The 27,909-nt window shown below is 35.7% G+C and overlaps 1 protein-coding gene across 1 annotated transcript in view; it reads left to right on the top strand.

Moving 5' to 3' along the window:
• The window catches only part of LOC112559893 (probable phospholipid-transporting ATPase IA), a 45,467-nt gene extending 20,395 nt beyond the window's left edge, over window positions 1-25,072 (top strand). Inside the window, 16 exon segments of the mRNA XM_025231371.1 lie at window positions 258-363; window positions 573-650; window positions 2,522-2,632; window positions 7,211-7,285; window positions 8,278-8,400; window positions 8,763-8,841; window positions 9,031-9,092; window positions 9,584-9,640; window positions 9,903-10,010; window positions 10,262-10,350; window positions 10,697-10,795; window positions 11,150-11,232; window positions 13,846-13,866; window positions 15,255-15,275; window positions 18,900-18,943; window positions 20,182-25,072. Of these exon segments, the coding sequence (XP_025087156.1) occupies window positions 258-363; window positions 573-650; window positions 2,522-2,632; window positions 7,211-7,285; window positions 8,278-8,400; window positions 8,763-8,841; window positions 9,031-9,092; window positions 9,584-9,640; window positions 9,903-10,010; window positions 10,262-10,350; window positions 10,697-10,795; window positions 11,150-11,232; window positions 13,846-13,866; window positions 15,255-15,275; window positions 18,900-18,943; window positions 20,182-20,235 (1,210 nt within the window). The 3' untranslated portion in view covers window positions 20,236-25,072.
• Window positions 25,073-27,909: the final 2,837 nt, after the last annotated feature.

Genomic DNA, 27,909 nt, shown 5'->3' with positions numbered 1-27,909 from the left:
ATAAAAAGAAATTTTACTTATATGTCAATCTTCTATTCACTCAGGAGCCCCAAGGTTCTGTACTTGGTCCTATCCTCTTTATCATGTACACTTACTTTATGTATACTTGGCTTCCCTTACTACTCCAAGTGTGATCTATCTTGGTCATGGTGCTGTGCATTATAAATACCCATTATTAATAATAATATTTTATTTTGCAGATTTATTCTATTGCTATACTGTTGTGTTATATTTTTAAATGTTCCTTTTTTCTTAAGAGTATCACCATTGCAAAAAGCCGAAATTGTTGAACTTGTAAAGGATTCGCAGCATGCCATAACTCTAGCCATTGGAGATGGTGCCAATGATGTAGGCATGATTCAGGTATAACATCTAGAACATTTTTTCGTGATTTTTCTTTTTAGAAATTACATTGCAAGATCATAACATATCATGTCACAAAAAGTGCCTGTACACACAATAATAATGGAAGGCAAAAAATGTATTGATGTTTTGTGAGAAATGTGTCCAAGTATCCTTGTAGTATAAAGATGCATGTTTTCACTCTGTGTGTGACAAAACTGTTGAAACAGGCGGCACATGTTGGTGTGGGGATCAGTGGTTTGGAAGGACTGCAGGCAGCCTGCGCATCAGACTATGCCATTGCCCAGGTAGCCTGAAGCTCAAAAACTCTCAGATTATGATTTACATAAAATACTTTGCAAATGAACAGTCTTATTTAAAAAAATTCTTTGTGCTGCTTACAGCTTTGGTGGGTTTTTATAAGACTTTTATATTTTCAAGAGCTACACTGACCTTGTTCACTTAGCAAAAATGTTAAGGATTTCGGAGTGAAGATTTAAGCATTTTAGCTTGGCTGTCAAGATAACCTTTGCTTTGCAAAAGGATAAGGAAAGTTTATTCTTAATCAAGAACTATAAAAATATTTATTTTGGTGAAAACTTACAAGCAATTATTTTGCTCCCATGGGGCTGATTGTCACGGGGAAACAAGCTAATAAGCTCACTATTTAGACCTTTCTTGACCGGAGATGAGCAGATCTTGCAAAAAACAACCAGTCGACTCCTTCACTTTTAATAACCAGTTCTTCCTCTAATCACTTTGGCATTGACCTCCCCTCCAAGCTATCCTGAAGGATAGACTTAAAGCAGCATTTTGTTACAGAAAGGGTTCTGATGTCCTACAAGTCCTACAACCATGGTCCATACAATGTCATTGGTTTTGCACTCCCTCTATAAGATTTGGACCAGCCTTCTGTGTTACTTGGTCTTAAATGGTTGTGTTATGTTCTCAGTATTTATGAGGGACCTGTACAGTCTGTACTTGGTAGTAAACCTGGTGGTTCTGCTTTGCCACAGCTTGTCCAACCTGGCCATCAACACTGTCACTGTTGCAATCCTGATGCAGATATCTGCCATGCAGCTGTCATCTTTGAAAAGGTGGCTTCCAAGTACTTAAAAGTATTTTTCCACTTGAGCTGTACTCTATTCCTGTAAATCTCTACATTGCTATTGCTGCCATGAGTTTGCTCTTGTTAGTGCTGATCTCCATTTCATTTCCTGCACGCACTGTTGGTAACGTCTTGCAGTTTGTTGTTGGTGACTGCCATCAAAGTCATCTACAAAGCACAGGTTGTATAAGGGCCTCCCATCAATGAAAATAAAGTTGTGAAAGGTTTTTTTGCATGATGTTTTCCAAGATGAACAGCATAGGTGATAGAGGGAATCCTTGATTAACTCCCACTGTTTTCTGAAAGAACTTGCCCAATTGTTTGTTGAGTAGTACTGAGTAGTACTGTGCTCATTGAGCTCTTGTCTAGCACCTTAATGATTAGGCCCTCTTTGATGTTGAATTTTCACATCACATACCACAGCCTCTCTTCCCACATGCTATCAAATGCCTTTACAAAGATGATAAAGTGTTGGAAGAGATCCTGCTGGTGTCGCAATGTTTTTCTGTCAGTTTGTAATAGTTGAAGATCTGTTCAGCTGGCTTCTGCCTGGTCTAAAGCCAGTCTGTTCATCTACTATCAGTTTCTCAGTGTTGGTGTTGATATAATTCTGTATCACCATCCCTTTGAATGGGTGACTAATCAATCTTCTGGTTCTGTAGTTTTGGCAATGTAGTTTTGGTAATGTAGCAGAAAACCTGAAGGGGTCTGACTAATATCGTGTTCATTCCTTGGAACATTCTTTGCATTCCCTATATTCTTTGGCACAGAGCTGTGGCTTAAAGAGGTTGTTGCCATATTCATTTCTTCAGTGCTTTGTGTGAGAAGATGGCCATGCTGACTTCAATGACTGAACATTGGTGTTCACCTGTCTTGGTGAGGGTCTTCAGAGTATGTTCCCAGCATGTAAACTACCAGGTCAATTGTCAAAGATTCACAGCTGTGTAATGTTTTAAAAAAAAATCTTTAAGCTTTCAGGTGATGTTAATAAGCAAACTTGTATTCAAGTATGCTGCTTTTATCTGCAAACTTGCTTGAATTTTCTGATACAATTTTTTTTTTTTTTTTTAGTTCCGATTTCTCCAGAAGCTGCTGTTTGTCCATGGGGCATGGAGCTACAGTCGCCTGTGCAAGCTTATCCTGTACTCCTTCTACAAGAACATCTGTCTTTATGTTATTGAGGTAGATATCAAACTATCCAGCCATTGCCTTAACTGCTGCAGCATCTTGATTTTCATCTTATTTTGAAACAAGCAGAGAGAATGAGGGAGAGATAGATACTGAGAAGCTGAATACTTGTTAAAAAAAAAGTTTGTTTTCAACAGCCTTTGCAGAGATTTTATAAACCCTGAGGTATACTGAAATGATTGACTTATTTAATAATAAAATCATTGTTGAAATCGCAGTCTTGCAAAGTTTACTTTTCTTGCAGTTTCTAGTCACAAAATTGTAAACAAACTTCAAAGGTCCAAGACCTCAACCACAGTTTTTAGGTAGTTAACCTCAGAAAACATGGTGCAGATCAAGCTTGAGGACTAAGTGTGCTGTAAGATGAATCTTAAGGTAAAGAAATGGAGAGAGAAAATGCTGACATTCTGCATGTAAACACCACCCAATATCACCCCCTCAAATGTCTCAACAAGACCCATAAACTGAGGTCACAAGGAGCATTTTTCAAAACCAGAATGATGTTGCACTGCCCATGCTTGTATAGGAGGAGATCCACAAATGTTACTCAGCCAGCCAGTGGACACATACATACACTGATGATTTTCACATTTTCACAATGGGCCAGCAAGGAATGCAGTAGAGTGCACATCCAGCAACCCAAAAAACCTTCAGTGATAATCTCAGCAAGCCGCCTCAAAGTTAGGAATACCACAATGCATTATCTTCCTGATTGACTATTTGTCGAAGCCCTCAGTGCCAGTACTTTGAAGCAGAGCTGGAAAAGGTGAAGTATCAGGTTCAGATCTTTAGCATGAAGTCCAGTATTGCCCTTCAGGATGGAACAGCCCCACAGCACTCTGTCATTTCAAGAGACCAGGTCAAGAGCCAGAGCAGGTGTTAGAACATGTCTTGAAGCTGTGTCCTGACCTTAGCCAGAGGGGACTCAAACTACAATCCAATCCACCAAGCTTTTGGGGACATTTAACGACTAGCTGAAAACTGCCTAACTCACTGGATGAAAAGATGTGTTGCCAGGCTGGGCCAGAGAATGTTCCCATCTTTACTTTTCAAATGATCAGCTGTAATTTGTAGTGGTTGTAGTAGCTATAGGATTTAGTTTGCATTTTACTTCTGATAATTCAAATGTTCTTTTTTTTGTTGGTTATATCTAAGTTTTAAGTGTGGTGTGGTTACAAGTCAAACATTTCTGCACAATGCTCATGTAGTCCTCTATTTTTCATGAAATGGAACAGTTACAAAAAAGGTTTGTTTTTCTCTTGGGCAAAATCACTTTTGTACTAACACATTTTTGAAAAAATTACAGTATTTGATGGTAAATTTTTATATAATAAACTTAATCATTTTGGCCTTCAATAAATCACCAGAGACACCTTGATGATCTGAGTCCTCAAAATAAGTTTGTTGATGGGATTTGTTGACTCCTTCCATCAGTACTAGTGTTAAACACTTGAGAGCAAAACTGTTTGCAAATATTATTTGCAGATAACAGTATCATGCATTTATATTTCTATCATTTGATTTTATCCAATTACATAAGAAGGATTACTGTACAGATCTATTTGTAGTTCATTTGAGGTTTGATGGGATAAACAGTGGTTGGCCTAACCTGTAATCATTCTGTTCTGAACAAAAGTAATAAATAAAGCATACTTTCTTGATTGGACATTGCAAAAGAAGAAGGAGTTTTTAAATGTGGATTTCATTTTTGAAAGATAGACTATAGCTATCTAATTTCTGTAACAGGCATGGAAAGAGAATGCAATTTCAGCAACTTGTTCAAGATGCACATAACCAGATGTGCAAGTTCTTTCCCCTTTTTTTGCTAGTCACTTAACTACTGCCATTTCTTTCAGTTTTGGTTTACACTACAGAATGGATTTTCAGGCCAGAGCTTGTTTGAGAAATGGGCACTGAGTCTGTACAATGTGGTATGTCTTGCAGAAAGTTTAGGCTTTAGAGTAATGTCCCTTTAAGTGTATGCCGCTTATTGTTGCAACACATGCAGTTTTTCGTCTTCTAGTTGACAATGTTACTGTATCTGTTAAGTTCCTTCAATGGCTTATGGATTTCTCTGATGTATTTGACTCATAATCTGAAGCAGTTTTCCATTTTCGCAAAATCTGTTTCCTTGCATGATGCTTGTTGTCACCTAATGTTGGGGTTGTTGTCTTGGTATTGAAAATAAGGTTGTTATAAAAACAGATAAAGCTTTTTTAAATATAGGCTTTCTAAAATTCTATTTACATTAATTAAATATGAGTTATTTCTTTTTTACTAGAAAATGTAGGATACACAGAAAACTTTTTTAAAATATAGGCTATATTTCTTTGAATGGTACAATATTTTATCTAGCAGGAAGCATAAAAACCTTTTGACAGATTTTTTTAAAAATTATGGCTAAAACAGAAATTAGCAAAGAAATTTCCTTTTATTATATGTGCAGAGTATCAAAGTAAAGAAATGAGTTGTGAATCAATGTGTAAGTAGTGTTTATTCAAAAGCAAGTTGATATTAGACAACGACAGTGACAATTCTTTATTAAAGAGAGGTAAAATAAGCAAGAGAATGCTTTTTTTCCATTTAGTCCTCACCTTTTATTGGGGAAGAATAAACTAAGTAATTGAAGTAATTAAGTACTATGAGAATAATTAGTAGTAAACATAAGGTAAGGTATGAAAGGGGAGTGGAAGGTGAATATGTACAAAAATGGGGGTTAAGGAAAACATGTAGTTACTGGGTTTCCTGGAGTTGGGGGTATCTCTAGAGGCCTCATCTAATTTTCTTCAACGTATTTAGGTAGATGGCATCGAAAGCAGATCTGGGAGTTCAATTGCTTAAGATGGAGAGGGAGGTGGTTCCATAGCATGCTCCCTGAGTATTTCAAACTTGACTTAAAAAGGTCTATGCTGGGAATGGAAGTATTAATTTTTGGAGAAGTCCTAGTGTTATTGGAGGAAAATAGTAGAGAGAGTCTTGGCGATAGTTTACCCGTCAGCATTTTGTACATGAAAATGCATTTATTAAATTTAAGTCTGTCATTTAGAGCAGTGGTTCTCAAAGTATTTCGGACCGCGGACCACTTTACTTAAGTAAAAAATATGGCGGACCACCAAGGCCTAAAAATCACTCTGTATACTATGAATTTCAAATTTAAATTGCCGCATTTGTTTCATTACAATTCAAAACTAAATGTCCTTTTGTGACAGTAGTATAGTAATAAGTTGACATAAAACTACCTCGTTCTTTGTAATTAAAATGTTAATGTGAGGAATGCATCACTTTAAACATCACTTTGCTGACATATGACGACTGTCAGCCGCGGACCACCTGACTTATGCTCGCGGACCACTAATAGTCCGCGGACCACACTTTGAGAACCACTGATTTAGAGGAAGGACGCCACAGAGGTAAAGTCATTTGGATCTATAGAGGCAAAGAGTAAGGACCTAATGAAATGTTGAAAAGCATCTTTGCAGATTTAAAGATACACAGAAGGCTGAGGATGTGGTTTTATCTAACAGCCTTCAGTATGTGAAGATACAGCAAAAGTGAAAGAGCTTTAATTATATGCATCAGTTTCAAAAAAAAAAATTTTAGGATTTGAAAATGTTCAAAAAATTATTTCCATACAGTTTGTGTCCCAAACTATTTGTCACCTCATAATGATTTATAATAATAATAAATGCAAAATTTGTACATCGCATACTCACACTCCTTAAAATTACAACTTGATGGCATGTGGATAATCTTCAGGAGTTTGCTGCTTACAAATGTAACAGTCCATAAGAAACTGACAACAGTTTGGCAGTACAATAAATCCATTGTCCATTTTAATTGTTAGTCCTGTAGCTGGTAGATATCACTGAAACCAAGAATGTTATTGCCTTTGTTTACTGTAACTTACTATCAACTGCTCCCACATGGAGCAAGAGTAACAATGGACATGTATTTACATTCACTGATAAGTGTCTGGTTACAAGTCTGATTTATCTGATTGCTTTGTGTAGTCTAGACAGTTATTTTCTGAACTTTAGTTTTTTTTTATAGTCTTAACTAAGACCTGATTTCCATCCTGTCTCAACTCAAGCTGACTTTATTTTTCGGCCTCTGAATCAAAGTTTTTATCTTCTTGAGTGATTTTAATGGTATTACAAGAATATGGAAGAAGGATGCCCTTGTAACTTAAAACCTATATTACGTACTGTGTAGTTTTGATCAAATCTGAACACCAAATATCAGTACCACCAGTAATACATTCTTGTAACAATATTTTTAGTGTGTCTTGACTGAAAAAAAATCAAACCTTTTCCTAGTCATCATCAGAGCCTCTTACTCATTCAATACAGGTAAATTGATGCAATTGAGTTGTAGTTATGAAGACGTTCACATTCGCAGGAGCAAACTGTATAGGAAGAGTTAAAGAGGTGATGTTTGTTATGTGATTTCTCTCACTGGTGTGCATATGGTTTTGCATGTTACTGTCTTTTTTTTTTTTGTGTTCCCACAAGTAAACAGATCCTAATATAGCAAGCTGAGCATTAGCACATTCCCTTTTTTGTTTTTTGGCAGTTTTGGTTTCAAATTGTCAATGGATTCTCCGGACAGATTCTGTTTGAGCGCTGGACTATTGGTCTTTACAATGTGGTATGTATCCGAACACCAGTGTGTGAATGGCATGACTCCAGCCTGCATGTCTGGTGTAGAAAACTGGATGTTTTCCCTCTTGTGCTAGTTTTCACTTCCTCCTGTTGACCTGCCATTATTTTAACAGATTTCCTGTCTTTTGTTCTGTTGTTATTCTGTCTAGTAAATATAAAATAACATCAAGACACCAAGAACCTTTTCAAGCTGGGTCTATTCTCTAGAATGCTCTAGAAGCATATTTCAGAGGGACAGCATCTACCTTTAATAAAATCATGTATGTGATGAGGACTTATGATAAATAAGTTACAGCCAGCTAAACAACAGAAGTGCTCAATTAATGAAATCTCTTTGAAAAGCTATTATAAAAATCAGATCATGTGATTGTTTAAAGTATTAGTTCATTTGCTGCATATCCTAAATGTTTTGTTGATGTTTTATTAGAGTATAAGAGCTGAGATTCAAGCACTAGTTTGTTTCAAATACTTGTTTATGCTATGCATTTATTGCTCTAGTCCAGTGATGCCCAACCTTTTTCGGCCTACGGGCCATATCCATTTCGGACAGCCGTGTCGCGGGCCACTTCACCGCAAAAATACAATAAAGAAAAAATAATAGAGCAGATACCATTTTTTATCAGAAACAAGTTGTACTTACCATTAATTATATATTAATTAGTGGGATATTTGAAGTTGTTTTCCCGAAACCAACTTCTGAATGTCCGGCTGCATAGTAGAGACACCAAGTCGGAGCACTGAATCGAAATGTTCGTCCATCGAAAAAAAGATTGAGAGACGCCCCTACGTGGGGATAAATACTTCTTCTTCCTTTTTTTCATTTATTTTTTTTTTAATTACTAACATGCCGATTTCCTGCTCTGTGGGCAGAAGTTTCGCGGGCCAGATGGCACCGCGTCCTCGGCCCGCAGGCCGTAGGTTGGGCATCCCTGCTCTAAGATGAAGTAGTTCCTTCACAAATGTTTGTTCTCTGACTAGATGTTTACTGCCGCACCTCCACTGGCAATGGGCCTGTTTGACAGATACTGCTCAGCAGAAAGCATGATGAAAAATCCAGTCTTATATAAAGATTCCCAAAAGGGGCGTTTTTTCAATGTCAAGGTATTGTGATAAATCCAAAAGTATTCAGTTATTATGAATGGCCTAACCAATGACTGGTATTATATTGCTGTACTAATATTGTCGGGTGTTACAGACAAGTAAAGTTTAACATGTATAAACAAAATTACTTTGTCAGGTGTCAGTATACATGAATTCACAAGAATGTGCATTTAAGTATATAACGCAGAGGGGAGAAGAGGGTGGTGCAGTGATAGAGGTGAAATGAATAGAGTATATTATAAACAGAGTATATTATAAATAGCAGAAAAATTAAATCCAAGAATGAACAAATAAATAAATAATGCAGATGCTTTCTGAATTGTCTTTTTTAATGACCATGAGCATTTTGCAAACTTTTGTAGGTATTCTGGATCTGGATTGTGAACGCCATCTTTCACTCTGTCTTGCTGTTTTGGATGACACTGATGAGTCTACAGCAAGGTATAGGGAGAATTTTGAAGAATTTTGGTTTAATGACAGTTTGTGAATGGATAGACTAAATATTTTGCCTTTGTTGTGGCTTTATTTATAAAACTACAATAAAATACTAATACTAACAATCTAAGAGAAAGAAAAGATGTATGAAACAGGAGACCATCACTCTTTCAGCTATTGTGTTTACTTTTCCAGATGTCGCCTTTGGTAGTGGAAAAACTGGAGACTACCTTTTTATGGGCAATTTTGTGTATACTGTAAGTATCTTATATGTTTTTTTTAATCCTTTCTTATTCTAGGATATACTTGCGATGTAAAGAGGCAAGACAATAAATCCAAAGCATAGTGTTTGAAAATCTTTCATTTTTTATTTTTCTCAAAACTCAGAGTTGACTATTAGAGATTTTTCTCTTTTTGCTGATTCCACAAAATTTGTCTGTATATACAGTAGACACCTATCTGGTTCAGAAGACAGGTTGAAAGTGTGGTCAGTGCAGTTTAAAAAAGCTGAGAAGACAGAGATAGAACTGACTTTGAGGTTTAGAATAGCTGAAAGAACAGGTATAAAACTGTCTGTGATGTTCAAAGGCATGGAAAATATAGGTATAAAAAAAGAGAAATTAACATTGTTGTTGAGCAGAAAACTTTGCCTACTTTTTTTCATTCAGCAAAAATAACTGTTACTGCACATTAACAAATAATCAATTTTTTTTATTTTTTTATTTAGATTGTATAACTTTTGTTTCAGTATGTGGTTGTGACTGTATGCCTGAAAGCTGGGCTTGAGACTGCTTCTTGGACTATCGTAAGCAGCCATTCTCTTCCTCTTCTATGCTTCTGAATATGTTCAAATGCTTGTTTCTTTGGATAAAGGGAAATGATTCTTATGGGATAATTAAAGACGTTTGGCTGTTATGGGGACATTGCAGCTTGAAAAGACACATTAGCAAGCAGGCTTGTTTTATATTATGAGATAGCATAACAGATTGTGTATGTGTGTGTGCTTTGGGGTGGGGGACTGGCTGCATATGTGCATATGTCTGTATGTACCTGACATGGTTTTACAGCTGAATCACCTTGCTATCTGGGGAAGCATTGCGTGTTGGTTCTTGTTCCTGGTTGTGTACAGCCATTTCTATCCAGACATGAGAATGGCACCTGAGATGTTGGGCATGGTATGTACAGTTTCTAGTTGTGTATTTGTAATGTCAGATTTTTGTTTATTTGTTTGATTTTGCAATGCAATGCTTTTATATAAAAGTAAGTTCTTGGCATAGACTAATCACCAGGAAATCACATAATCACAAAATATTTTTAATGAAAATATAAATTACAACTTTTTGTCAGAACTTTATGCTTGTAAGTTACAAGTGTTTTGAATTGAATACAGTGTGTACCAGATATCTGCGTGTGTTTGTACCTGCAGGATCAGCATGTGCTGGGGTGTCCCGTGTTCTGGTGGGGACTTCTTCTTATACCATTCACTTCATTACTGAGAGACTTTTCATGGAAAGTGTAAGTCATCGTCTGCAGTTGCCTTGAAAGCACTACAAGGCACTATAAAAACCACATTAATTTTTTTCCTAATAGCTGTGGACAAACATGTAATAGCTGTGGACAAACATGCTACTTCATTTAGTCAAGCTGAAATAGCATGCTTTTATTTTCTCTCTCTTGTCAAAAGAGTAGCAACAGCATTTGTTGAAAGCCTTACCAATGTGGCTTGTGATAGCTAACCTTTATTTTTCCCATTTTCCCCCTTATTCGTCATTATTTGTATTTACAATTATAAGAATGTATATAACTGCATACAACTTGATCTGGTTGTGTGTAATTTTCTTTAGTATTGTTAAATTTTCAGATTTAAGCGAACATATTTAAAGACACACCGTCATCATGTACAAGAGATGGAACTGGCAAACAAGGAAGCCATCATAAATGGATCTCCTCGCAAGAAAAGGTTGTTCTACAATTCAAAAACTGTCTGCATATATTTTTTCTGTTAGTCTTCTGATAAACTGTTGTGTGTATATGTAGTGAATAAAAGTGTGTGCAGATATTTCAGATTCCTGAAAGATTGATAGTATGGTTTGTCTGCACCATCTTCGACTTACATACCCCAGTATGTCAAGGCTTATGAATAAACTATTTTGCCTCTCCACCTCTTGACAGGGCTGACCATAAGTGGTTTTCTCTGGTTTCCTCTCCTCTCTCAATATGTGTGTGTCGTCTGTTTCTGTCTATAAGAGTAGGAGCTGGAATAGGGTAGTGGGCTGGCCCTTTGTCTTCTTTACATCTGTACCACTTTTTTCAGACCTATCTCAGAGAGGGCTCGGCTCCTTAGCTGCAGTATGTTTGGTCGAACAGGTCGAGTGCCACAAGCACCTGTTGCTTCACGTAAGTGTTGTATGTCTTTATCTTTCTTTCCAGCTGTCAACCATAGCTGTTTTAGAAATATATTTGCATATATTATAGTCTGGTTGAGCTGAAAGCATTTTTGTGTTTTTCATTCCTATATCAAATTAGTTTATATAGACCAGTAAGCACAGTGTTTCAGGTATTCTATTGGTAGTGGGCTGCAGTGGCACTGTTGTTGCATGCAGTTTATTCTATATTTTCTTTGCATGCTGACGATGAACTTTTAATCTCTTAGGTATAAGTGATAGTCCAACTGTCTAGTTGTTAATGAAGAAATTTCAGTGTACCTGCAGAAAACTTAAATTTGTGCTGATGTTTGCATGCTGATATCTTATTATTTACAGACATTCTCAAAACCATTGTGGTATTTTTTTCCTTTTTTGGTAAAAAGGCATCATGAAAGCAAAGTTATTAAGGCATTTTGTGTAGAAGGGCTCATTTAGTCAGAGAATATCTATGATGCCTATCTAAATATAACTGTTGCTGTTAAGATAAAATAGTTTAGTAAAACAATATATTAAACTTTTTATATCTTTGTTGTTGATACAATTTGTTTCGAGCAGGACTGCATTGTTGACACTGGGGTTGGCTACAGGTTGATAGATGTCTTTCTTATAGGTCTTTCTCATTTTTATTCTTCTTTTCATAAATGTTTCTGCATCTTTTTGTAACTTTGTGTTATTCAGCCCACCATTTATACACTTTCTTTCTTGCCATCATTTTCTTTTTAATCAAAAACTTCCCTCTTTTGTCAAACTGTTGTGAAACTTTCCGCTGTTGGTATATCATGACTAAAATTAATATAGATATGAGAAATCAAAACAACTGCATTGTAATGATGCCTTCATTATAAGATTTTTGAAGATTCATTGTGGGGCTTTCTTTATTGTTTGCAATTCTTCAGTAGCAAAATGTGTTCAGGAAACCAACAGCTCCACATGGTCTTAGGTAGCATGCTGGTTCATAGTAATAAGAGTAACAGGAGTGTAAAAACATAGGTGATAACCTTGACCTTTTCTTTCATATATTCTATAACAGTATTCTTTTTCTTTGGCAAAATGGATGACATCAATATCATTCATGCTGATGGTTGATTAACATAAGTATCGTAATATTATTATATCATGATTGTTTTTTAAGCCTATGTCAAGATCACTGCTCCAAAAAAAAGTACAGTGGAACCTCGGTTAGCGAACGCCTCGGATAGCGAATATTTTGGATAACAAACAAAAATTTCGTTAAAAATTGGTCTCGGATAGCGAACAAAATTTCGGATAACAAACAACCACGTAACCACACGTGACCGACCAGCATGTCATTTAGCTGAGGATATGTCTTCAGATGGGGAGGAGGAAGGGAAGGAGGAATTTCCAAGTTCAAGGATTAAAGAAATGTGTGCAAAGTGGGGGTAATTGCAAATGTTTGTAGAAAAGTCTTTCCCTAACAGTGCGATAGGCAAAAGGAGCCTAAACATGTTCAATGATAATGTGATGTTGTATTACCAAAGAGTTTTACAAAAAAAGCAGAAGCAACAGATACTGGACAAGCTTTTTCCTTTAACCTCAAAGCTACAGAAAAGGGAAGTCACCCCCGATTTTACAGTGTCACTGTATCCGCTGAATCCAAGCAGTAATTCCACTCCTTCCTCCCCACACCTCCATTCACCCACGCCGTCAAAATGGCAAGTTTTCTTATATGTAAATGCTTTCGTTAATCTTTTTTATGTTTATTTAACTCCATTTATATTGTATTATAACTGTTCTCATGAAAAAAATACCTTTATAGCCTGTAACTTTCAAATATTAGCGAGTCAACAGGGGCTGGGAACCAATTAAATCTATTTCCTTTATTTCTTATGGGAAAATTGTTTCGGATGACGAACAACTTTCCAGGAAAGGATTGTGTTCGTTAACCACTGTATATAGCTAATTGTGTAAGACATTATGTTACAATAAAATGTAGCCTAATGTGCCTAAAGGTTAGTGCAGTCTCAAAAAAGTTGATATTTAGTGCTCTACAGAAATGTATTTAAATAACACTTTCCATTTTATACCTTCCAGACTTAAGTTGTTTTTTTTTTAACACTGAGCTGATCAACCAGTCTAAAGCAGCAGCTAACCAAAGATATTGAAATGATAGTCTAAGTGAGTTTGTATACTGCTGACCCCCTCCCTCCTCCATTAATTTGTCTGTAACATCAAAACTTTTTTTTGCTGTACTGGTGTTGCCACTTATATCAGTTTCCTGCTATCAAGAAAATTTGCTAAGTATTGCTATTAGGGACATCAAATGATTAAAGAAATAGGCTAGCTGATGCATATTGATGTCTTGGACATATATATACATTGTTAAGGAGTGTTTGACATTTTCATCAAAGCTTTTGGAGGATTAGTTAAATGACAGATTTTCCATCACTTCCATAAAGGCTACAAATAAAAGTAAGTTAAAAGTACTTAATTAAATACTAAATAAGTCTGTTTTCGGTCATCGGGGTTTTATTTTATCATTTTGAAAGAGAGTGAGAGCAGATGGATGCTTGCATACATTTTTCATTAGTTCTGAGGTGTTGGCTTATGTCATTCTTTTGTTTAGCCCATCTACATGCACAAAACTGTAAGTTATTTATTCATCCACTTATTGGTTTATGGCTGACCAACATTTTAAGGATGGAGTTTTTTCTGTAGCCTGATAACTAAGCCTTTCTGGCAATAAAATTCTGTAGCATGCATTGTTACTCTAAATCAGGGGTGGGCAATTAATTTTCCCAAGGGGCCGCATGAGAAATTGGGATGGTTTTAGAGGGCCGGACTAATATAGTTAACTCAGTTTTACCCAATACTGTATATATATTATATATACTGGCGGGCGGGCTAGCGGGCAGGCCAGCCAGAGACAGGAGGCAGGCCGGATCCGGCCCGCGGTCCGGCCTTTGCCCAGGTCTGCTCTAAATGATCAGACCAACATAAAACAGTAAGCATTTATTTTGAAATCGCATAATAATAAAGTTACAAAATTGTTGCTTATACAGCAAGAATCTAGTGTCCTGGGTTCCAATTTCATCTTGGCTCTCTGTTCTCTTGTTTACAGGGGTGGTTTCTTTGACTTAATGTAGCTTTTGTTACTGCCTTGGAGCAAAACTGCCAGAATATCTGATTATTATAGTGGTTTAGATTTGAGACAAACTTGAGCCTTGCCTAAATTTTTAGGCCCTGGAAATGGTCACAGCAGTTTTGATTATGTTCACATATAAGTTTAGTTAAGCTGGGTAAAAATATTGAGTAAAATATAAAAAACAAACAATGAAAACAACAGGGAAACTAAAGAAATTATAAGCAGAATAAACTAAGAACATATTTTCATCTTTTAATTTGAGTTGTAGTTTTCCTTTATAGATTTATCACCAGGGAAAGAGGACATGTTGGATTTTTAATTTTCCTTTAATTTAATTGCAGATTTTTTTTTTTTTCCTGTTACTCTGTTCAGTATTTCTGGAATTCATGGGAGTGGGGGATAGTTTATTTATTTTTGTTCCACTTTGTTCAGATTTGGCTGTGGAGACTTTGATGACATAATTAATACTTTAAAATCTGTTGAATAGTCTATCAAAATAAATATTTGTACTTAGACTTCTTGTATACCTTTTAAGACTTGCATAACACTGCATGTATTATGATTTCGCAGACAATATAGAGTTGAGTTGAATTTTTCATATATATCAGTGATGTAACAGTAAACATTACCAGCTACATAAGCTCTTACAGAATTAATTGCACGTTACAGAGTGTCAATCTGTGGTGAGTTATCATAGCTGTATTGAGTCTTTTTGGCAGTTAGAGTTGAGAGAGAGCGGAAGATATAGGGGATGGGGGTTTAGGGGGAATAGTGTATGCATAATTCATTCATACATTTTTATCAAACAACATTAAATGGTTAGACCTCAAACATGGCAATAACGTATAAACTTTTGAGTTCTTCGCTCTTATTTCTTTTCTTTCATTTAGCCCCATCACCCTCATTAGCACGTAAGTTTTTGTTTGCTTCTGTATGCTAATTTTTTAATTTTTGTTTGTTTGCATGTCTGATTTTGTTTGCTCATTTTATGGTCATTATAACTAATCATAATGAGAATATTCAGCACCATCTTGAATGAAGAGAGTAGTAAGATACTGTGAAGTCCAAACAATCAGCAAGCTCAATCAGAGCAGTAATACAAATGTTATTATACTTTTACATATATTATACCTTTATTCACAAATATTTTTTGTCTTTTTTTATTGGAGCAGACTTAAAAGGTTGGTAGCAATGGTATTACTGGTTTTGTCCAGAATAAACAAGCCTATCTGCAGTGAGATAGACTTAATTATATTGATAGGAGTCACACTCACTAATTTGTGACTTTTGACTTTTTTTCCATTGTTCATTTTTTCCTCTCCCTCTTTCTGCATATCTGCACTGCATATTTGTGTTTGATTCATGTGCATTTGCATGAGCTTAAAGCATTGCTTCTCATTTGGCCGCCTTGTGAATGTTACTGCTAATTCACAACAGCCTATATTCTGTGCGCCATCGCTGTTCAGGAATGTGGTGGGCAGGGAAGAAAAATGTGCATGCATTTGAATCTTCCTATTTTGAGAATATTGTTTAATCATGCAGTAGAATTTTTATTATTACTAGGTATTTAACATTGGTACTCTTTTTGGTCAAAAAGTAAAATGATTTTATTAATATAATTAGCTATGCTTAGCTACACATTTTTTTTCTCTTTACTGAATTTTCTCCTTTTTTTAAAACATAAGGACAGTGACAGTCTAAATTTTGTTAAATTTTGTTTCTTTAACTAAAGGTTTGATGGAAATATGCAATAAATAGGCACAGCTGACTTGAAACTACAGGTAAAAATTGCACACACACACATATTTTATAACTTATTCAGATCCTCATATTTAAGCACATAAAATTCCTTTTTAAGAAATAAGTGGGGACTGGTGTATAACAGTTTTGTCTTCTCCTCACTTTTCATGAAATTTTGCGTCTTTAGTTTAACGAAAGGAAACATATCTTATAACACACTTATTTGCAGAAGAAGGTATTCAATGAAATCTAGGCTACTTAGCAGAAATGACCATTTTCAAGAGGGAAATGCTTATTACTCAGTCATATTTAGATCTTTACCCCAGGTGTGAAAGGTGACAACATGTAAGTACATGGACTGTCAATGAGCATCAAAAAGATGGGAAAATATGTTACTTTAAATAGCAAACTTCTCACTTTCCCGATCTTACAACCAAATGATAAAATCACCTCAGAAGACAATTACACTGTGCAACACAATTTTTGTAACAGATAAGCAGATAGGTAGCATACAGTAACTTAAGTGTGCTGAATTTAATTATGATAGCCATTTGTTTTTACTATGTCAGGTTTTCCAGTCATGGGGAATAATGTCATCGAAATATATAATGCCATTGTCATTGTACTTTATTTTTAGGAAATAGGCCTATACAAGTAATTCAGAAGGCTTTTCATTAACCTTACTTAATCAAAACAGAATTGATTGCATAATTATTTCATAATTACTTAATGTCTGAGTGCATTGGGCAATGTCAAATAGTACTCTGACATTGCATAACTATTTCCCAATCGCTGTTACACATAGCGAGCTGACTGAAGTCAAAGAAAGTGATGTAGATTCTCGTTTAGAGTCATTTGTTTATGATGAAGAATGTTGTGAAACTGATCATTAGTTTAGTTTATTCCTTGTTGCTCCTTTGAGGAGCATAGGGCCGCAAGAAACTGATCATGATCAGCCTCATTTAATTAGTCAGTGCTCATTGATTTGGTCCGTGATCTTAACTTGACAAAGGATAAAGCCGAGCTGTTAGCCTCTCGTCTAAATGAGTGGAATCTCTTGGCAATAGGTATAAAGATTAGCATTTACAGAAAATGTAGTAAAACTCTAGAAAATATGCACAAAGGAATGTTTCTGTTATTGCATAGATATTGACAATCTTATGATTGAACTTGGCTATGGTCATGACAATGCAGAATAGAGACTCTTCATTGATTCGTTGAGATCAAGCCTGAAAACAGTTTTAATTCATAATGGCAGTATCAAGCCTTCAGTGCCATGTTTTCAATCTGTTGATATGAAGGAATCTTGTGACAGCCTGAAAAACAGTTTTAACTACTATCAAGTATGACAATTATTGTTGAAGTATCTACAGTGATCTAAAAATTATTGATTTATTGATGGGCATGCTGAGCAAGTTCACAAGATATATATATATGCTTCCTTTATTTATGGGATAGCCCTGCCACTGGAAGTCATTATTCAAGAACTCAGTGGCCAACAGGAGATGAGTATGTGCCAGGAAAGATGAATGTCAAATTCCTCTTGTGAACCCGAACAATGTATCCTTACCACCTCCTTATATCAAGCTGGGTCTGAAGAAGAATTTTGTGAAGGCTTTGAAGGAAGATTCACACAAGGTTTCCAATGTCTAACTCAGAAGTTGCTAAATTAAGCAATGCTAAAATAAAGAAGAAGTTTTTAACGGTCTACAAATGAGAGATGTCCTGCAATATCCCATATTTGAAGTGAATCTGACTGATTTGGAACTGGAAGCATGGCTTTCATTCAAAGCAGTTGTTGATGAGTTTCTTGGCAAAAAGAAATCTGATGATTATAAAGATTTAGTGGCAAAGATGATAGCTGATTACAAGAAAGTAAGAGCTCATATGTCATTGAAAATGCACTTCATTCACATTTAGATTTCTTTCCCCCAACCAAAGTGATGTCAGTGATGAACAAGGGAAACACTTCCACCAAGACACCTCGGTCATTAAAGACTGTTACAAAGGGAACTGCAGTTTGAATATGATGATTTATACTTACAGAGGGAAAGTATTGTTTCTTACAGGAGGAAGTAAAGATCCCAGCATCATTTTCCACCTACAACAGTCAAATAGTAGTATTACAGCGTGTCCAAACTGTTAATCATCTTAAAGAAAGGAAATGGTTAATAATTTGAAAGTGAGATATGCTAGCTTTTATAAAATTTTAGCAGTGTAATCAACGTTTTAATTATACAGAAATACATCAAGTTACTTTCTCTTGTGAAATTAAAAAATACATTGTTGCACAGTGTTATCTTTTTATGACTATGACTTTTGTGAAATCAAATGGTTCATCTCAGTTCCGCCAGGTGACACTATAAAGCTGGAATAAGTGTGCTTTCAAAACAAGCAGTTTTGTTATTTAGGCAGATTTTTTCCCCCCTTACTAAATCTAATGGTATAGGCATGGTGAATCAGAACTTGTTTTGTTGTATAGACAGTTTTATAAGATCCTCTGAACTATTCTCAAAGTGTTTATGCAGCAATGAAATATTTGATATTTGAAAATATGCAGAGATTAACAAGGTGTGAAACAAGTAGATGAACATCTTTATCTAACATTAGTTTCAGTGTAAAATGTCTTTGTGGAAGAAAGCATAGTGGCATGATTTGTTACCTTATTTTGTTTGGACATCCTCATCCCTCTTTAGGCATGATTATGCTTTAGATCCATCAGCATGCACACATCGGTCGCTATGCTTGTTGCCCCTTATTCTAAATAAGCAGATGTTGTGTTTTCCTTTGAACAGATGGCTTTGCATTCTCACAAGAGGAGCATGGAGCAGTACCACAGGTGAGTGTGATGGGTTTTCTTCTCTCTTTGTGTACCTGCAAGTGGCAAGAGTACCTTAACCAAGCAACTGTAGCACAATCCTGAGTAGGTTAGAGCTTGTCAGCCTGTGGTTGGCTAATCGCCAAGTGCCAGCACAGAGAAGCATTTTTAGCAAGGTAATTGAAAAGTGGCCATAGGGGCAACAGGTTGTGAGTGGCTCATTGTGTGAAGGAAATGGCATATGGAAGGCAAAGCTGAGCCTCTCTTTCTGCCTCATTTGACCTTCCATCATAAACCAGATACCCACTGCTGCAGGGTTAGTGGTCTTAGGCAATCTAAGGAGCTCGCTGGCCACAGAGCTACAGAGCCTTTTTTTCAACAAGAGAGTTTGACAAATCATTAACTCATTTTTTTCTATTTCACTCTGTTGTTTAGAGACATAAGGTGGCAAAAGTGGCAATACTGCTCTGTAAAATGTTGATAGTTTTTCTGTCACTGGTTGTAGTCTTGGGCCTGAACAGTTAACAGGTTGAGAGTAATACCTTGTATTTCTTTTTCTTGTCACAATATTTTAAACTAGCTGGATGTAGCACCAAAATGGCAAGAATCTGCAGGATTTTGTACAACACATTTTGTTTCAAAGAGGTTATGACTGGTGTCTTTTTCTACATAGTTTCTGCTGTTAGTTGTACAAAATGTTTCCCAAATTCCACATTCTCCTCAGTTGTTTAGATGATGAATCTTTACTTGACATTGGCCTTGCCAGTTTTAATTTTATTTTGCTAATTATCCGTCTCCAAGCAATATGGATTGATGTTTGAAACATTTGCCCTATGGGTGTGCTATATTATTAGAGAAGAGGATGTCTTTCATTTGTCCACATGAGCTTGTGTGACAGGAAGGAGCTGTGGATATTTTGAATACAGCTGTGGCCTGTGACAGTGATATTTTGAGGTCTTGTGGGTTATACAGTTGTGGCCTGTGACGGTGATATTTTGAGGTCTTGTGAATTATACAGCTGTTTCACATCGCTTGATGATGTTATGATGTAAACAGTTCTGGAGGGCAGGATGGCTGGGTGAGGAAGCAGAGGCTTGGTTAGTGTTGAATTTACTACAGCTATATGAATTGTCAGTTCATGCACATAGTATTGGCAACTTGTACAGTTAGGTTCTTTCTAGTGTTGTTTATATTAGACAACTATATTTGATTTTTTTTTTTTTTCACATTTGACTTCATGTTCTCAATCGATTTTACAGGCTCAGTTCATCCGTGCCTACGACACTAACAAAGACAAGCCTGAGGGACTGTGAAAAAGGCAGCGATCGTCATTCTGAAAGCAGGTTCACGATGAAGCTTCAAAACTGCCAAACAGTACTGAAAAGGTTCTGTGCATTCCACTCCTTTCTGGAGATCTCATTTAGTGCATTGTCTTCAATGAGACATTTGGTTTATTTCTTGGTATATACTTCTAAAACTTGGCAGGACTGGTAACTTTTGTGCAACTTACACATTTTGTGGTGTGGCCAATTCAGTGTTTGTAACATTGTGATTGAAGAAGTATTTCTAACTTGTTATTTCAGGCAAAGAGAAAAGGGGAATTCTACTTTTTCTTTAAATATGCTTTCGTTTTTTGATTTTGTAAAGAGTGTATGAGTTTGCCTTTAACACAAAAGCAGTTTTAAAATGTTATCAGGGGATAATGTTAGTAGACTTACAAGAAGATGTGATTACGTGATGGCATTTTGTTTTGTTTTTATTTGGTGTTATTATTTTTTACAGTGTGAGCACATGAAAATTGATCATTCTGAAAAATAAGTTTGCCTTTACTGTAACAGTTCATGTTCATATTTGGTATGAATCAACAAGAATGAGAGGTGATTATGAGATAATTTTAGCAAATATCTTGCAGCAAAAAGGTTACTTTTTGACATGCAAATTAGTATTGTTGAATTATTTTTATGAGTACTGTTACCTGATCATTGCAAGAACATTTTCAAAATATTTATTTGTCATTTGTGATTTATTTCAGGCTGGTACTTTACATTTTAAATGTTTTGTGTCTGTGAACCCATTTAATCTGCTATGGTACTAAATCTACATTAATATAGTGTCATTGTTTGATAGGAAGAATATGTGATATGCTGTTCTTAAATATCACCATTCTTTTTCCAGTAATGCTTCATCTTTCCAAACTGGAATTTAAACTTTTACATTTTCTTATGAAGGCCATATCTATTTTCTTCATTCTTTGTATACTTGTGCTTTTTTTATGATCAATGGATGCCAGAAGTTTTTGTCTGTTTCTGAACATTTCTGTATGAACAACTGTCAGCACTATAAAAGGAATTGTTAATGGGGGAAGTAGCATGAATTGTTCTTGTTACCGCACCTCACCCATCAAAAAAAGAACAAGTAATCAAAAAAAGAGTAAGCCTTTTTAGACTTCCTAATGATTGTTAAAATCTTATATGCATGGAGATTAAAATAACGTTTTCCATAATTATTAAAACACTTTACAATTCTGGTCTGAGAACATGCTTTAATTTTGAAGAAATGTTCAGTTCAAAAAGTTAACAGTTGGCCTCCATCTGTAGTTTAAGGGAAGAGCTGACTGTCGTTTGTTTATACGCTAAGACTTTTGTTTATTTGGCAAGAATTTGAAGTAAATCATATTTTGAGTCCGTTGTTTATAAAATGTTGACAAATAGGCGATACCACAGAAGCATATATCAAGCACTTTATAAAAAAACTCTGTTAGGATAGGGAACGGACACACAGTCATGAGAAACAGTATTAAACAAAAAACTATATACCACTAAGTTTCTTTTAGAGAATGGGGAACATACTGAAAGTTTAAAACAAAATAATTTATAAATGTTGAAAAGCAATTAATTTTTCTTATGCAAATTATTTCTTAATGCTGCTTATTTCATTTATTCAGAGCTGTTTACCCATATAATTTTTCTTTCTTTTCAGGAAATGAAGCGCAATTTGAAAATAGTATAAGTTGTACTTTTCATGGTCTTTTCCCCTTTTTTGCCTGTTAAATTTTAATATGTTTCCGAGTTTTTATGACTGGACTGACTTTAGTGTGAATACCTTTATAAATGGGTAAACAGATATTTTTATTGTAGATTTTCTAAAATCAGGGTTTTTTTTTTTTAACTTGCAACATTAATCCAAGTCCTCCCTTTTGTCAGAATATTTCATTTTGCTCTAATGATTTCATCTAATGCATGAGAGTTCCTCACATTTTAGAACCCAATATTTATTCAAAAAAATGTCAAAAAAGTAGGATCATTCAATTCTATTAACACCTCATGACAAAGATGTGAGTGATGTGAGAGCCATTGCAAACAAAACCGTGATTTGTGTGCATTTATACTTGCATTTGCAGTTGTCATTTTGTGATTTCTTGTATGATCTGGTTTGGATTGCTAATGCTGAACTTGACATTCAGAGTTCTTTTTCTCTAGAAGTTGACATGTGTACAACCTTTGTTCAATGTTAGCAGATTTTAAGTATTTGCTATCTCTAGTCATTTTACCCTTGCAAAAACCACAAGCATCTGTGGCATGGTTATCATGAACATTTTTTTATTTTTTATTTTGAAATTTATCGAATAACATCCCAGTTGAAGGATTTTGTGAATGATGTAAAAGATGCACATGCAATTTGTCATCTTGAAAGGTAACTTCTTGATAATTTCTTGGAGGAATTCAGTTGGTGAAAAATGTGAACAGTCTCTGAATGGGATGGATTTATCATAGCCTCTTGTAGTCTGTACTTGAATTTGAATTTTGAAATTAACTACTTTTTTAAGATATTGTCTTCCTTATCAAGAAGTGGCTTTTGTTGCTATGTAGACGGGTGTTCAATGTTGATGTTTTGCTCTTTGAATAGTGACCGAAGAGAATTGATAAATTAGAAGATTAAATGTGTGCAATCTTTTAATTGAGGACAGTCTAACAATACTTCAGTATTTATATTTTCAAGCATCTGTAAAGGGTACATTTTTATTGTGCATTTGTATTGTCCAGCTTATATATGTTTCATTAACAAAGAAGAATTTAAGGGTTTCCCATGTGTATGCAGGTGCTGAAAATATTTAAGATGTCATTTTGTCTATATTTTGTACCTAGCAATCTCCAAAGGTAGAGGACAAAGAATTACATGCTTAATTATTGCATTAATGCTGCTGAAAAGAAAATGTACATTGCAAAATGCAATCTCTGTAACATCTTCAGCATACTTTCCCTTCAAGAATTCTTCCAGTTATGTTGACTTGATACAATCATGACATTACCAATCCATGTTAAAATGAAAAAAAATATTAAATATAAAGTAGCTTAGTGAAACTTTCCAGAATCCCAAGAAAAGGTTTACTGAAGAGCCTAATACCAGATATTAAGTGATGTGTGCTCCACTGGGGCGAATAGGAAGCAGAAGAAGAAGTGAAAGAAAACATCTTCTCACCCAACAGTTTGCAATTTTAATTTCTTTTACTTATTCTGTCAAAGTTCTACAACAGAATCCAGTTGCTGTTAATTCCAGCTAAGGAAAGAAGAAGATACATTTCAAAAATATGTCTTGCATGCAGTACAGAGCAAGAGCTGCACTTGAAAGCAACCAAGGAACCAATAACGTTTAACTAATGTGGCACAGCAAATTTCTGTCTCTCTTGTCTCTAGCTTTATGTTTTTAATATGTTTATTACAGAATTCTGAGCCAAACATTGGTAAATATAATAATCCTGTGCTTTTGTCACCTAGGAAATGATGTCCCTTTCATAGAACTAGAAGCAGTCATTGAAACTAACATTATTACGGCATTTTTGTTTCAACAATATCACTGCCTCTACCCACTGACGCCCCCTCCCCCAACTTCACCCTTGAAGAAGTGGAAAGGTTAGTGGTTGCAGCAAGTGTCTTAGGCCAGACACATGACCACCAGCCAGTTTGCACAACATACTTCCCCCATTTAACTTAACTGTTGAATGGGAAAGGTGAGGCAGCAAGGAAGAAGAGGGGGGCACCACAAAATAAAGGTAGTCCCAAGAGAGGTGTCGTCTGTAACACTTCACTCCCGGCGACTATGTTATAGGGCTACCTTTATTCTGTCACAAAGAATCTCCTGAGCAAATCTCTCCTATAGACCTTGCTACAATTGTATGTCTTATACCAAAAGAGCACATCGATTGTGAATCTATGAATCTGCTTTCTCTATTCTCAAAGACTAGTAGCACCATGAAATGAAGATCTTGAATGCTAACAGTACCACCACCAATTTTGGAACATATAAGAAACTGGTCTTGTAGATTACAGCAGAATGAAGATCACTATATAGTCAGTTGTATTATTGAAATTACTTCTGCTATTTCAATTACAGAATTTTTAATCTCCCAGAACTGTAGAAAGTGCATGTTGGGTAGATCCCATTGTGATTGACTAAAACTTAGCAATGCATTGTTCAGTTTTTGTTTCGTCAGAAGGTGAAACTCAGATTTACAGAGTGTTAAATAGAACAGAATCAATTGAAGTGGCGCTATAAAATGACATTACACAATGTTGCACCTTGAAGATGCGGTAATTATTGTATATTTAGATCACTGCATGTGCAAATGCATGCGCGCACACACAGAAAATGCAGCTGTGTAACTATTTCTAAAGAATTTTATAATGCAGACATCAAAATGTGTTAAAATAGATAAACAAAATTTTGACAAATTGACATCATTAATTAATAAATATTAAGGTTAATGTTTTCTCTCTTTCATAGCATTCTCAGTTGAATTAAACCTGAAAAGTTTGCCATTCAGAAAAGTATTTTCAGTTTCTAATGGGTTGTGAAGACATGGATGGGGAAACAAGCATCTACACAAACACTCTACACTATTGTTTTGATATACTTGTATGGAACAGTATTGATATGGATGTTGCAGGTGATTTTATATAATTTTTTTAAATTGTTCACTATTGTTTATGCTCAACAACCTTTTGTCTGAATTGTCTTAACTTGTTGTGTGATGTTATGATTGATGTACAATAAATGCTCTTTGCTTATACTTATTCTTTAATTCAAAGCATTAATCTTTGTGATTTAAATAAATATTTTAAGTTTTTGTGAAATAAATGCATTCAGAAAGAATTTATTTTATTGATGTTAAAATTTACAAATGTGGTATTTTGATTACTGTGATACCTCAGTTTTCATTGACTTCAGTTTTCGTTGATTTCCCACACACACACACACAAAATTTGTCTCGGTTTTCGTTAGTTGCCTCAGATTTCGTTGGAGTGACCAGTGACATCACTGCTGATTTTGAGACCCACGTGTTCTCCACTTTTCCTGCTCAGTCTGGCATTGTTTCTTGTTGTGTGAGCATCACCCCTCACATCTAGCCAAACAATTCCATTGCTTTCCAGTGTTTTTGTGGTTTTTTTCCATTGATTGTGAGTGCTAATACTACAATTACATGTAAGTGATAACTCCATAAACAGTATTTGGTGTAATGTGTTTATTTTCAGTTTCAGAATGTACGTAACACACATGCTGAAATCTCATTGTCTCTGTTAAGTGTTTCTCCAGCTAATAAGTTAACCCTTTCCTTTTAGCTCCATCATGGGACCAAAGAAAGTTTTCTGAGCCAGCAGCTATTTACACTAGTCTTTAATATTCATTTTTATTTATTTCTTTTTGTTTTTAGTATTGAACACTTTATTTATTCTCTATAAAATTTGTTTTTTGTGTGTATTTTGGACTGTCTAGAACAAATTCAGTTTACATTGATTCACATGGAAATAATTGCCTCTGTTTAGGATTTTACCGATTGTTTTTGGATGGATTAGCGACCAAAGATGGGGCTTCACTGTGTCTGGATTTTATCTTTAATGCCAGGGAATGTTCCAAATGTTAATGTTCTCTGTGACAAAAGAAATATGCCTTAGCAAGTTCGTTTTACACTTTCTCAAAAACAGGGTATCAAGCATGCTGCTCATGGAGTGGTTGGTTTCTCTAAAAATTAATGATAGACAAGGGAAATTTGAGCAGTGAAAGAACCAAAAGCATGTGTAGTTAGACCCAATCCTGTCACTGAAAGCAGACATTACCATGAGACATTTTATAAATAAAACCACTTTAAGCTAGTGACTAGAATGTGGTCTTCAACACAGTACATAAAAATCTCCAAAAAAACTTCTTTTAATTAGTTTCTTTAAATCTGTTTATCCCTTTATGAACAACACAAAAATGTGGCATTTATGGTGTCTGTTGTTTGTTAGTGTTTCATGCCATGCGAGCACCTAAGGCTATATCATGGCAAGTCATAGTGTCAGAAACATTTAGCTTTTGGTTTATTTTGTTGCTCTATAATATTTAGCTCCAAATTTATTTCATCTGTTCTTTTTGCTGCCTGAAATTTACAGTGTTTAGTGTTATGATGTAAACATACATACCTTTCAGAGACAACTGTCCTTTAAGTGTTTGTGCTATTTGTTACTCATGCAACATTAGGCATGAACAACCAAAAAGGAAATAAATATTCAGATATTTTGGTACTTATCTCTATAAAAATGCTGCTCATCCAGCACAGATAGTTCCATCTCTGTTCAGTGTGCACCACAAAGATCTGTCTCATTATCCCAATTGTCCTTTGGCACTGTGAAGGGAGGAGGGGGGGGGGATTGGTGTTGTACATCAAGCCAGCAACTAAGGCCATATCACGGCAAGGCAGCCAGCCCTGTAAACAGATGCCATTTGCAGAGAAAGAACAAAGTGCCCGAGACGAGAGCTGAACCCAGGACAGCCAGCCTTCACTGTATTGGGGACAGGCATTAAACGTTACGCCACCGGACCGCCCTTGGCAATGTGAAACTGTCACTCTAGCATCTCGCATTTGAAAGCAGTCATACATATTAGGCTTCTGGTACCTTGACTTTCATAAAAAAATATTTAACCTACCAGGTTCTCCACTGTTTAAGGCAATTGTTACATTTTCAAAACCTAGCTGTAGGTGTGGAAAAACTTCGTGTTGACAGTGAACGACGTTCCCATTCTTGCTTCTTCAGTATCTTTTTCTGAGGGAGCGGCTTCTCCCGTTCCAACGCTAATGAATTCCTATTGCTAATCCAGATAACATATGTGATGCAGTGTCTACTCTTAATTGCCACACACTGCACATAACAATATGCACTAATCCATCACAGGTAGTCGTTCTGGTTTTCCACTGCCCATCATACCCCTCTCCTTTCTGTTCCCACTTTCCTCCTAACTGTAGAACAGAAGAGGCGTCGCCAAGTCGGCCAACGTTCATGCCGTCTGCAGTAAACTCGAAGTGATATTGTGCTCATGCTAGCTACCCCGCAGCATTGAAATTAATGGTCAGAATTCATCCAAAGTCCTTGGTCTCTTGACCAGTCTGCTGGGGAGATAACAGCAGTGAATATATTCTCTGGCCTCTTTTCCCACATCATCCAGTTGCCAAACTGTGGAGACCATGACATTCCTTGGCTGCACAGACCCATCTACAGTGAAGCAATTACTGTATTACACCAACTCTCCACCTCTGTCCCAGGTGATCTTGTGACAGCAGGTAGGATTATCTAGAAAAGCACCACTTCCCAGTCCTGGGCATTCTTGTGATACCATTCAGCACACATATCTGTATTTTCTGGATGATACTTCTAAGTAAGAGCCCTATATCAACTCTTAATCATACTTTTCTTCGCAAGACCACCTCTCAAACAGTCCCATCATTTTTCCACTTATGCTGTATCTTTTTCAACAGCTACCTTCCTGTCCTCTGAACATGGCTACATTAAAGCATGTATAAGCTTGCAGTGGATTGATTTACCCTTCAATCAGCAAACTGAAATGATGCAGTTTTCCTTTCACAGTTGCTGGACATGAAAGCCAATGACACTGAGTGCACACAATTAGCTGTAACAGCCGACACAAAATCATATTTTCTTTGAAGCCTTGTTACT

This window comes from Pomacea canaliculata, linkage group LG3, assembly GCF_003073045.1.
Source record: "Pomacea canaliculata isolate SZHN2017 linkage group LG3, ASM307304v1, whole genome shotgun sequence".
NCBI lineage: Eukaryota > Metazoa > Mollusca > Gastropoda > Architaenioglossa > Ampullariidae > Pomacea > Pomacea canaliculata.
This window is presented reverse-complemented; position numbering and strand designations above follow the sequence as displayed.